General features: G+C 35.7%; 1 protein-coding gene across 3 annotated transcripts; it reads right to left on the bottom strand.

Annotated features, from left to right (window-relative positions):
• Positions 1-3,816: 3,816 nt before the first annotated feature.
• On the bottom strand, positions 3,817-11,911 carry LOC115973473 (serine/threonine-protein kinase prp4-like). Of its 3 annotated transcripts, none has more exons than XR_004087723.1 (13): positions 11,367-11,911; positions 9,467-10,773; positions 9,157-9,338; positions 8,275-8,474; positions 7,934-8,002; positions 7,079-7,151; positions 6,162-6,318; positions 5,754-6,045; positions 5,557-5,671; positions 5,250-5,413; positions 4,956-5,030; positions 4,411-4,826; positions 3,817-4,014 (listed from the first exon to the last, which is right to left on the bottom strand). XR_004087723.1 is itself a non-coding variant. In XM_031093738.1 (13 exons), the coding sequence occupies exons 3-13, from the start codon at positions 10,723-10,725 to the stop codon at positions 4,638-4,640; spliced, it is 2,775 nt and encodes a 924-aa protein (XP_030949598.1). In that variant the 5' UTR covers positions 10,726-10,773; positions 10,919-11,008; positions 11,367-11,548; the 3' UTR covers positions 4,231-4,637. The 3 variants fall into 3 exon arrangements, 2 of the variants coding, with proteins under 2 accessions (XP_030949598.1, XP_030949597.1); XM_031093738.1 differs by lacking the exon at positions 3,817-4,014 and adding an exon at positions 10,919-11,008 and having other exon boundaries at positions 4,231-4,826; positions 11,367-11,548; XM_031093737.1 differs by lacking the exon at positions 3,817-4,014 and having other exon boundaries at positions 4,231-4,826.
• Between the last annotated feature and the right edge of the window lie 831 nt (positions 11,912-12,742).

The raw sequence follows: 12,742 nt of genomic DNA, 5'->3' as shown, positions 1-12,742 counted from the left end.
ACACAATAAGGGGGAAAGTAGTTCTCCATAGTGTAGCATTAGACATATTTAACTCCCAACAAGAATGAGAGAATAAAAGAACCTCGAAGGAAATAAAAAATAAATAAATAAATAAGGAACACACCAAAAAAATGTATAATATAAAAAATTATGACAAAATGGAAATGATATAGGAAACTAAGCAACTAAAGAAAAAATATTTTTTAAGAACATACAAAACTAAGTAATGGCAACCATAAAATGGTAAACCATATTGTATATCACTAAAACTCACATTATCATTATAACAAGGACAAATACTTTTTTATTGATCACAAAGAGTTCGAAATATTTAACACCCAATAAGAATGAAAGAAAAGAACCACTAAGGAGAAAAGGAACACACCAAAATATATATATATATATATATATATAATATAAAGAATCATTACAAAACGGAACAGACATAATAAACTTAGAAACTAAGGAAAAACTACTTTTAAGAACATACAAAACTAAGTAATGGGAAACATAAAATGCTAAATCATATTGGATATCACTGAAACTTACATTATATTACAACTAGGACATTTATTGTTATATTGATCACATTTTTTTAGCAAAAGACGCCAATCACATGCTTATGACATTAACTATTCGCTGAATTCAGTTGAGCATACTATAGATACCAAACATGATTCATGCATCTTGGGTACCCAATCTTGTGTTCAATACTGGTTGAATGATGGACTGCTAGTTTAACCTAATTCAACTCTGGAACTTGGTTTTAATACCAACAGACATGTCAACTTTATGATAGACTCGGTTTGAGATATTTTAGGCTAATTAAATTCAGGGAATTCGTTATAATATCAACAAACAACATTCCAAGACTAATATCAATCATATAACAGAAAATAATAGGATTAGCTTCACAAGGAAAATTATCCTATAGTACATATTAGTCTTCCTCACACTGAATACCTTCAAAAGGTCTTGGTTGAGATTGTAAATATCAAAATGCATCAGAAGAAAAAGGTTTGAGGAATCTTTGCTTGTTTGGAAATTGTAACCAAAAGCTTTTTTTGTCATTTTTAAAATACAAAACGTGGATATAAGTCAAAATCATTTTGATAAAAATTTATTTAAAAAAATAAAAATTAGTTTTGCCAAAAAAAAAAAAAACCCTGAAAATAAGGGTTAATTTTACAAATCCACCATACTCTGGTAGTTGCACTTTGCATCCCTAACTATGAAAAGTTGCAATCACCACCACAATTATTATAAAGCTTGCAAATTGCACCTCATCGTCAGATTTAATATTATAACTAACAGTCATGTGCAGATGGGGTAAGTCTAAAAGAATTGACTTCTCCCTTTTGCCATAAAACATTTTTTAAATTACTAAATAACACTTACTAATTTCCCAAACAAACCAAATTTCCCAGCCATCTCTTTCAGAAATTAGACCTCAACTCCCTTAAAAAAAATCCTGACTTTCTAAACCCAATTAGGGACCAAGTGACACGGGCCTGGTGACAGTGGACCAAACTAACTTCCTGACTGACTCCTGATAGCAGCACAGCATGCATAGAGATATTGAGAGCATCTGGCAGTTTAAGCCCCACTCCCAAGCTATAAATCCTCAAATTCCTATCATTATCTAAGCTCAAAAATTCCTCAATACATCATTCTTTTCAAGGTAATCATTACTATATGCCAGGATAGCCCCACTGGACAAACTGGTATTGATAAAGATCATTAAGGATGAGGATGTAGAAGTCATCAAGGGAGGCAGAGGAGATGTCAAGAGCAGCAGTGGAGGAAATCCAAACGGTGTGGCCAGAACCATTAACGTGACAGAGGATGTAGGTGAACAGGAACTAGAAGGAGGCAACAGAGCAGCCAGAGCCTAATTTTTTTACAATCATGTTACTTGCACATGACTGTTTGTTTAATAGTAAATTTGACTACAGGTTGCAATTTGCAAGCTTTGTTATAATTGCAGTGAATGCAATTTTTCATAGTTTGGGATGTTAAGTGCAAGAACCCCATAGTTTAGGGTGGATTTGTACAATTAACACCAAGAATAATTTGGGTGAAGTTGGCGAGTCTCAGTTTTGACATTGCCAGTGAGAACCAACCTTGTGTCAATGGCGACAACACCAACCTTGCTGTTTTTTTTCCATGAAACAGTGCGGAAGATGGTTGAGTCTTGCATTCCAATCTTTCATTTCTTCCTCTTTAATTTTTTTTATTTCTTTTTTCAATTTGGGGTGAATTTGGTTTGTGATTACTGACGAGGTTCTCTGCCATTGTAGAAGCCCAATGGACCAAAACTGGGGCCGCTCAAATCATCATCCAAGTCCTCATCCTCAGATCAGGAAGAGATCAAAATAGATTTCCAAGGCGATGCACGGAAAGAAGTTGAGGCAACCCCAAGGCCCTTGCAAGCAAGAAATCTTGGCCAACAATTCCAGAGAAGCCAATAAATCCTCCAATGATGCCAAATTCAAAGTCTACTCACCAATCTCAAACTCACAGTCCACAGTATCAGTCTTTGTCACTTTTGCCTCAAAAGTCTAGCTCCTCTTGTCACTCCCAAGTCCACCGTTATGTGGCTAGTTTGGGCCTGGAGGAACCATTGTTCCCAATCACTTTTGTGCTCCTCATTGCCCCCCCTCCCCCACAAAAAAATAAAAATAAAGACCTTGCCTTGGGCTTTCCCCACTAACAATCGCAGCCTTTCCAAAAGGGAATTCAATGGAAGAGTGCATGTCTTACAGCGTGAAGAAAAAGAAGAAAAGAAGAAATGTGGTTATCAGGTGTTGAAGAGTGACTTTCACTAATTTACAAATTCGCTACCAGATTTTCTTATAAACTTCTTGGAAACATCATTTTTGGAGTTTTAAAAAAACCGTTTTGCACAATATTTTTTGAGTAACCATTTAAAAAAAAAAAAAATCACTTTTAGCAATTTCTTATTCATTATTAATCTTCTTTTACAAATTCACTATTATATATTTTAAGCATGAGTCAAGGATCAAAAGGAACATGCCATAAACCACATCTAAACCCACATAAAATATAATCTACAGAGCTTGCCAAATATCTAGAAGGGGACATGCCATAAACCAAAACTTTAATATCACATTAAAACAAACATCAGAAACCAATCATGGTATCAAAACAAACAAAGATGAACAAGAAAGTGGATTAGAAAATACATACAAGAATTGCATGAGCATGGGAGTCATAACCTGAAAACACACAGAAAGTAAAATCAGGACATTGAATCTTTTCAGCAAAATAAAAAATCAGATTGTCTTTAACCTTCTATTGTACAAGGAAAACTTTTTTTTTTTTTTTTGATAGGTATTGTACAAGGAAAAATTAAGAAATTATATGCATTACTAACCTGATATATTTGTGTTCATCAAGCCTGCAGCCGTAGACTCCAGTGCAATTGCCTCCAGAATGACCAGACCATGGATCAGATGTAATGCAATTTCATTAAAATAAGCATAAATTTAAAGCAAAGACAACCAATCTAAAAAATTAAGAATAGAAGTGCTCAACACAGGCTTGTTACACCAAAAATGCAACCTGCCTAGACAAACTATCTCTAAAATCTACAGATGCACATCACTGAAAATGGCTCATACAGGTCAGACACAAGTTCGGTAGCAGAGTACATTTTAAATTTTGATGCAAGTTTTATCTATCATAGTACTCACGAACTTTTCAGGTCACTGACACAATACTATGTCACACATACCAAGTACTAATTGATGTTTCTCATATGCACTCCATCACACACACACACAAGCAATCAAATAATTTTTAACAGAATTCCATTAAAATCCAGTAACTATTTCTAAAGACAACAGAAACACAATATTTGAAAGAGAAATCACAATATCGACTTCTAATGCTGTCACAATAATCACCCATAAACAAACCAAGATACCTTCTCCTGGGTGCCTTTTAAGCATCTAAGCACTGGAGGGTTGCCTCAAAGCAGTGGCAGACATCCTGAATGAAAAACTAAATTAGACTCTCCAGAACCCAAAAAACTAAAATAAGGTGCCACAAAAAGTAATAAAATACAACAATAATATGAATGGAAAGAAGGTAGAGCAAGCCTTAAATCAATTTAAAATTACTATCCCAACCGTTATGAAAGAGAAGTGGGAATATAAAAGAGAGGAGTTTACTATTCCAGCAGCAAAAAAAGTACATTCTGCCAACTCATAGGAATTGATATTTTAATATCATTGATTTTCCAACAAATTCCATAGAAGCCACCAAGTTTGGAGTACAAATATAATCATAGTCAGGGAAATGAAAAAAGATAAATGATTTTTCGAAATGGCCATGATCAAGAATGATTACAAGGGAAAAAAAAACGCCTTCGGCAAGTTGTCTTACGATAGAAACAGTACAATCCACTGAAAGAACCCGCCAGTAAAGAGTCCTCCAGACCAAACATCACCCCCTTTTGACTTCAACCATGCCAAAACTGTGTTGAAAGCTCTTAGGCCATCACAGAGAAGACAGATAATGCCCAGTAATTAGAAACTGAAAATGAATTAGATCATAATGTACAAATATCTAGCGGAACAGCATTTCTGGAGTCATAAAATCAGCAACATGGTTCACTTGCCCGTGATGAACGGATGGGTCAATGCTTGTGACACTGTCATCCTCTTGTCTGGATCCAACACAAAAACTTTTTCTAGAAGATCTTTAAAATTGGCTAACATCTTTGGATCCTCCCCAGGAGAGCCCACAACAATAGATCCAATATCTTTTGGCTTTATGTTAAAAATCATCCGCTTTATAGTCTACAACAGTGAAACCAAAAGCTCAGTCAGCATTAAAGGTATACATAATCTCTCATATCTCTGCACAAACAAAGGGACCATGATCAACTAGAAATAGATAAATACACATTAGAAATGCAATTCTCATACCTTTTTTGTGACAGGATCCTCTTCTGTAGCATGAAAATTCAGGTCATGATCAAAATGCTGATCAGTAAATGCTCCCTATAAGAAGAAAACCCACACATAAGCAATAAGCAACATAAAAAGTCACATACCAAGGCATTGATATAGAACATATGTACAATTAAGGACTTGACAATTATATCTTACATTGACAAAAATACCAAACAAAAAGTCACATTACTAAATCGCAAAATAAAAGGATTCAAACTTCAAAACTTAACAATTGGGGCTATAACTCTAATAAAATCAAATACTTGCCTTCCGGAGCATCTTCTTTGGGAAAGGGCCTTTCAATTCCATGTGAAGTCGTAGCATGTCATTGTTTGTAGGACCTGGAAAGAGAACCTTTCCTGTATATAGCTCATACAAACAGCAACCCACAGACCACATATCCATTGGATGATCATAAGTCAAACCAAGAACTGCAACAGAAACGTTACAAAACAAATAGCCAGTTTCAGACACAGTTTAATGAACAATAGTCATACACAACACATTCAACAACCATAAACATCCCTTTCCATCATTTATAAATTAAATATAATAGCTCATGCATAAAACTTACTTATTTCAGGGGCACGATAAAAGCGGCTTACAAGGTATGGTGTAATTTCATTTTTACCGGCAAACATCGCATTGCCAAAGTCACAAAGCTTCAGCACATTTTTTGCCTCATTTACCTGGAAAATATAAACAAATATCAGATTATAAAGATAAATAATTTTTGATAAGTAAAATCATCAAAGGGTGCCAAAAACCTACAAGCATATTATCCGGCTTTATATCACAATGAAGAACACCACAATTTCTAAGATGTTTCAGTGCAATAAAAAGTTGCTTTGCATATGCTCTCACAGCAGTTAGCTTCAGGCCAATATTGCGTCCAAACTTCTTTAAAACCTCTCGCAAATTCATATGAAGAGATTCAAAAACTAGACAAAGATGATTCCGGTACTTGAAACTTGAAAGAAACCGAACACAATGGCGCTTGTCATCTGGATCTGCACCAACTAGTTTCTTTAATATGACCAGCTCCTCCAAACCAGTCTTGTACCTAGTCCATAAGAGGCAATGGCATGTATTAAGACAACAAGGCTAGAAATTGAATAAGCGAAAAAATAATAATCAACATTAGAACCGAGGCAAGTGGGTGGGACAATGGTGACTCACATTGTATCATTACTGCGTATAATTTTTATGGCTACTTCCTCTGGTTCACCATTACCAGCCTTAAGATTCTTTGCACGAACTACAGTAGAAAAGACACCTTTCCCATGAGCAGCAATAACTTCATATCGCCCATCAAGTGTTTCACCAAACCGGTAGCCTGCAAATGAATATCATAATTACATGAGAAAAGCAAAATATATATAGTAGGAGAAAAAAGGCATAAGATTGATGCATATATAAACAAGCAACACAGCAATCACTTCCAAGAGTTTCAAGGTTTTCCTCTAGGAAAGCTTCAGTAGATATGTAATTCTCTTACAATGTCAACTTCCAAAATATTGATCAGTAGAGAGTATAAAATGAAAACAATTGCTTCATGCAATGACACAATAGGAGTTCTGATTCTAAAAGGTATTTAAACTTAAACCAAGGAAAGGGGTGATTAGAAAATTAGAAATCCACCATTTATGTTTTAATTTAATAGTAAAATGTACTCTACGTTGGCCCATTAGAAAGAACACGTAAATTGGCATTAGATGATATTATATTCAAAAGGTAAAGGATATTTTGATACTTGATTATAGATGCCAATGGCTTAAGGTGTTGATTTTAAGTGCAGTTGCCTTCATTTTGGCAAAACAAATAACAGAATAGAGAAACTGCTGGAATGTAGTTCTACAATTGAAAATGTTATTTAGTTCAACCAAACATGGATACCAAGGAATAAAGATTCAGATAGGCTAAGGACAAACTCGTGATTTACAAACAAAGCATAAAGGAAGAGGGGAAGCGACAGTAAATATCTCTGAATGCACCCATTAGATGCAAACAACAATTGACAAAAAGTCTCAGACAAAAATACAAAGAAAAAACAACATAAATACAGAGAGATGACCAAATAGTGATATAATACTTACTATAATACCCTTCTGCATCATCCCAGTTGTCATGAAGACCACTCCTTTCTATTCGTAAACCATCACCTTTTCCCTGCATAAAAAAGAACAAAAAAAACTTAGCATATAAGCACCGGACATAAATGGTTAAACTTTGATAGTAATAAAATCCTACTGCTCCGAATATAACAACATTATGTGTTTGTTTGGGAACAACTTATTTAGTTTTTTGCTGAAAGTATGCAAAAGTATACTTGTTCGAAAAAAAGAGGGAAAAAAAATGAGGTTTTAAAAAAGATGATGCAAAGGCTAGCTTATAAGCTATACCCAAACACACACTACATCATTTTATCATATTTGAGAAAGTACAAAAGATAATATAAATTGTGTTATATGACATGAAGCAGGCCAATCAGATAAAGGAAAAACCAACATTGTAAAAATAAAAATTTAGCATAGACAATAACAGAAATTATGAAACAAGGCCAAAGGGAAAACACAATGATAAACAGTTACCACAAAGGTTAATTTGTTCATTCTCTTTATAAAGACATGATATTCTCGAATGCATCTAATAGCCATTGGAACCATAATGATATGTAATCAGGAGAAAAAAATTAATAATCAACAAAAGATGGACAGAACACTACTTCACTAAACTCGCAACTTTATTTCAATAAGAAACAAGTAGTTGATTAAATCAAAACTAAATTCAATGCACAGAAAATTCAATGTAAATGATTATGTAATACAGGCTGAATGGTACAGTATCCTAAACTCGCAACTAAGTGGCAGACCAAAATGTATCCAACTTAATGAGCAACAACAGGACAATAAACAGATAACAAGGAACAAATAATCATGGAAGTAACTTACAGATTTGCGGACTCCTGTTGGGGTCTCACCAAAAATATCATCACAGAACTTGTCATCTGACCTCTCACTCTGCACAAATATATAAAATTTATATTACTCAAACAACCCCAAGAACTCAAAATTCAAGTCTAAAAATGTTTGCAATACACTTACCAAAAGCATTTAAGGTGCTCAATAATACCAATCACGTTAAGAATAAGTCAGAAATAAAATTCAAGGAACAGATGGATGCAAGTTTTTTGTTTTTATATTTTAGTTTTTTTTTTTTTTTTTTTTTTTTGATAGAAGGATGCAAGTTTTTTTAAGATATACAAAAAAAAATTCAGAGAAAGTGGAGACACCTTAGGAGTACCCTCGCCAAGGCCTCCAGCACCAGAAGTCTTCTCAAAAGCAGCAACTCCATTCTGTGGGGGTGATTTCCCAACAGAAAATGATGGTTCAGCAACATAGTCATCTACAACATCATTCCGACCATCACCAACTTCTGGAACAACATTATTAGCAGCTATTGATTGATCAGGATCATGTGCAGGCTCCTTATCTAGTCAGAACACAAAATTTGAGCAATTAGCAAGTAAAACATTTGAATCTACATGACAAATAAAGTTTCAGTAAGGCACATTAAGAAGCCATTCTTCGCCTGGATTTGCTCCAGCTAAGTAATCTAAACACTGCCAACTTCTTTCCAAATATCTTGGACAACAACAATCATAGGCCAAGGACTCCAAGCCAAATACAGAGAAAAAGACCACGGCATTTCCAGATCAATCAAACCACAACATTCTTTCATGGACCATCAGTTGAACTGTTAATTCCAAATTTATTCGGCTAATACAGGTACAATTGCAATAACCCCCAAATTAATAATAATAAGGGACAAACAGATTACGCACATAATGAGAATACTACTGATATAATCACATTAATATAGAAGTTTCCAAATTATAGGAACAAGTATGATATGGCACATGACAAGAATGACAATTTTGAAAGTGGCATTTTTTAGGCAAGGTGAGAAACAAGCTGGGCTGGCCCAGATTAGGTCAGATCCATTAAGTTAAACAAGTCTAAGTTCAATAAACAAGATGAACTCAAACTTAAATTGATCTGAGCAAGAAGAGCACTCGTAAGGGGTCAAGATCCTATAACAGAGCTTCAAACTACATAAATGTAATATCAATTATCAAAATATCAGTATGACACTAAAAAAAAATTCAATGTACCTTTCTTAACATCTTCTGACTGTGGTTCATTTGGTTGCTGTGGCTGCTGACTCTTATATTTTTCTAGGATGGCTTGCCTTCGCCTTCGACTCTCCTCCTTGATTCTGTTGAGATCCTCCTCTTCCTGCTCAGCAAATTGCAATGCAGTCGCTTCTTCATAGTCTCCATGATCATCTTCATCTCTGCATCCAATAAATAAAGCATATGCATCAATATATAATGGGGGGAAAGGGGAAAAAAATTAAACCAAGAGGGAAAAAAAGAGGGGGGTGGGGGTTCAGATTGGCCAGAAGAGCCTCTTTCAAAATACCTTTTTTGTTTGTCTCTATATCCTTCCAATGGATTGCTCTTAAAACCAGGAACCTTTTCTGGATCACTTTTTCTTGTTCTATCCTGGTTGTATTCTTTTTCATCATGTCTCGAGCGCCTAGAATGTTTATATCTTCCATTGTCATAGCCATCTTCAAGATTTTCATACTTCTCCCAACCATTTACAATACCTCTATCCTTATTCCTACTTCTATCATCTCTCCTCTCCCTCTCATTCTCCCTCCCTTTGTCCCTATCCTTCTCCCTTTCTCTATCCCTATCTCTATCTCTTTCACTAGCCCTGCTCCTATCACTTTCCTTCTCCCTTTTCCCATCTCTATCCACCTCTTTATCCCAGTTTTTATCTCTTTCCTTCTCCCTTCTCCTATCCCTGCCCACCTCTCTTTCCTTGTTCCTATCTCGCTCCATATCCCTTTTCCTGTCCATATCTCTGGCCCTGTCCCTACTCCCACCTCTGTCCCTGTCCCTGTCCCTTCTCTGAGCCCTGTCTATCTCACTATCCCTAACCCTTTCCTTTTCCCGTCTCAAGTCCTTATCCATATCCCTGTCCATGCTCCTCTCCCTGTCATGTGCAGCCCGATTACGATACCAATCCTCTTCTCCAATATATCTACTATGACTAATACTACGGTCCCTTTCCTCATCTCTTACCAAATCTCTACTACCATGTCGTCCATCCCTAATCCGTCGAACCTTTCTTTCATAGTCAGAGTCATACTCAAACTTGCCCTTATCAACATATAATGAGGCATCAGAATCATGATAACGTCTTCTTTTTGAATGAGCCTCCTCTTCTCTCATGCTACGGGAACGAGATCTCTCCCTAGCACCAATTGATCTAGATCTGCTCCTAGTATGGACTTCGCCACGGTCCTCTGTGCTATGAGAAGAAGACTTTCTATGATTGCTCAATATGCTTTCTTCAACCTCAATCTTTTCATCATCATAGTAACTCTTCAGCTTACCAATTCCTTTAGAAGGGGACCCAGATTCCCTCAGCCACTTCTTTTCCTCTTTTCTAGACTCGTGACCCAAATCCCCATTGACGTGACCCTTTGAGCTAACTCTAGATTCATCTTGAGGCTCAACACATGTATTTCTTAAAAAGCCAACCTCATGGTGCTGGTGGTATGTTTTGTCTTCCTTATCTAATTTGGAATTAATCATTAAATCATCTTCACTCTTGTCATCTCCAAAAGTCTTTGAATTTGTACCCTTGTTCCCCACACTCTCTTCCATGTGAAGACTAGCTTCACGATCAGATGATCGATGCTCAGCACAATGTCCCTGGCAAGCAATGAACATAACAAACTGAGTGCACAAACTAGCAGAGCATATCACCCAATTAATACCCAAAAGAATTATAAAACTAAAAACAAAATCAGAATTAGGCTATATGCAAAATAAGTAAAAACATGTAACTAGCTCTTACAAATTTAAATGTAAGCCATGAGTCTTCACTGAAACGCCTAGGGGAAACTTCTTTTGCAATTCACTCATGTTCGTCTAGTGCAAGCAGGTTCTTTACATAATGTATGAGACACTGACTCAGTCACTCTAACAACCTCTCATAAAAACAAATTCATTATGAAATCCAAAATTCACAAAATAGCACAATCCCCTGTTTGGTCACTGAGAAGAAATATCAATCAAATTTTCTTCGATTTTTTCAAATTCCACTGTCTGAAACCTAATTAAACAACTCAAATACCACTTTGTTTTCGGAATCTTAAAAAAGTTTGGTTTTTTTAATTGAAAAACCAAAACAAAAAAAACTAATTATAATTTGAAAATCCATAATTTTCTCAGCAACCAAACAGAAAGCAAAATAATATTAAAGAAAACTAAAACAAGGATAGGGGCAATCAGCAAGAACACACCAGATTTAGCTTATCAGATTCATCGCGAACATGAACGGCCGCGATTTCCCCAGCCTCATCGTCGGACTCGAATTTCTTCTTCGCAATCTCGCCACCACCGAAACCCTCGTCTTCGAGAATCTCACCCTCCTCCACATCGTCCTCGAGCCGAGAATTGTTAGCCACAGTAGGAAGAGGAAGAGGAGTGGGATTGGTATCCTCACTCTCGGGTTTGGATTCCTCGTCGTGTTTCTTGCTACGGTGGCGGTGACGGTGGTGGTGGTGACGATGCTTGTGGCGCTTCGATGACTTCTCGGCTTCGTCATCGTCTGAAGAAGAACGACGGTGCTTGCGACGCGAGTCATGGGATTCGCTGGCCATTGAGGTCGTGGTGCTCAAAATCTAGGGTTAGGTTTTTTTTTTCTTTTTTGGTTTAGTCTTTGTTGGCGTTTCGGAGAGATGGAGAGCAACGAGAGATGTGAATTTCAATTACTATCAATAATGTCGGGGCCTCGGTAGAGAGAGTCGGCTACCGTGTTGGTTTTCCTTTTTTGATGACCTTTTGAGAGGATTTATCTGTATCTAATTGTAGACTAGTCCAAGTACCTATGTTATTTTATTTTGTTTTTATTTTTTTTGCAACGAAAATATCTTTATTAAATAAGTGTGAGATAAAATTTATTTTGTTGAGAGAGATTAAAAAAAATAAATAAATAATAGAATGCTGACAGATGACAACATCCGTTCAATGTACAACACAATGCACTCAACCCAAGCCAAACCTAGAAAAATTAAGGGTACATATAGTGCATTGTAATGATATTTTAATTAGGACTACAAATTAGGATTACATGTAATATAAGAATATTGAATAGAATGGCCACAAGAGGGTATAGGTCAAAATAGGGCTAAAAACAAATCTGGAAATTCTGGAAATTCTGGAATTTCATATCTGGAAATTCTGAAATCGTAGTTCTTAATAGATCGAGCTTCTGTTGAGCTATCTATCAAGCTTCATATTAAGTCTCAATAGCAGGCATCTATCGAGACTTAATGAACAGCTTTTATTCACTTGTTTTTTGGACCAATCTTCATGTCTTTAATACTTGACTTAAACAACATGTTTCTTGAAGTACTAAACCCATTTTAGATCTACCCAATTACAAGTAAAGTGCATTTTGTCAAAGGATTAACTGATTACAAAAATATGACCCTAATAATCTCCCCCTTTAGTAATCCGTGACAAAATCACAAAAAGCAATTATGAGAGAAGTCTAACACAACTATCTCATAATATACAAAAGTACATAAGTCTAACCCTAACACGAACTCTTGAAAAACTTTGTAAGAAGAGAGATCATGGCATGGTAGACTTGCAACCTATCTTAACTAAAACA

Source organism: Quercus lobata, unplaced genomic scaffold (genome assembly GCF_001633185.2).
Source record: "Quercus lobata isolate SW786 unplaced genomic scaffold, ValleyOak3.0 Primary Assembly Scq3eQI_130, whole genome shotgun sequence".
NCBI lineage: Eukaryota > Viridiplantae > Streptophyta > Magnoliopsida > Fagales > Fagaceae > Quercus > Quercus lobata.
Note: the sequence above shows the minus strand (reverse complement) of the source record. Positions and strands in the feature narration are given on the sequence as shown.

Excerpts from the sequence above, each read along its gene's own strand:
- LOC115973473 (XM_031093737.1), bottom strand. The coding sequence starts at position 11,726 with ATGGCCAGCGAATCCCATGACTCGCGTCGCAAGCACCGTCGTTCTTCT. Across the intron at positions 8,475-9,156 it reads GTCAGAAGATGTTAAGAAAG|ATAAGGAGCCTGCACATGAT; the intron begins GTACATTGAATT and ends TGTTCTGACTAG. Across the intron at positions 7,152-7,933 it reads CAACAGGAGTCCGCAAATCT|GGAAAAGGTGATGGTTTACG; the intron begins GTAAGTTACTTC and ends TTTTTTATGCAG.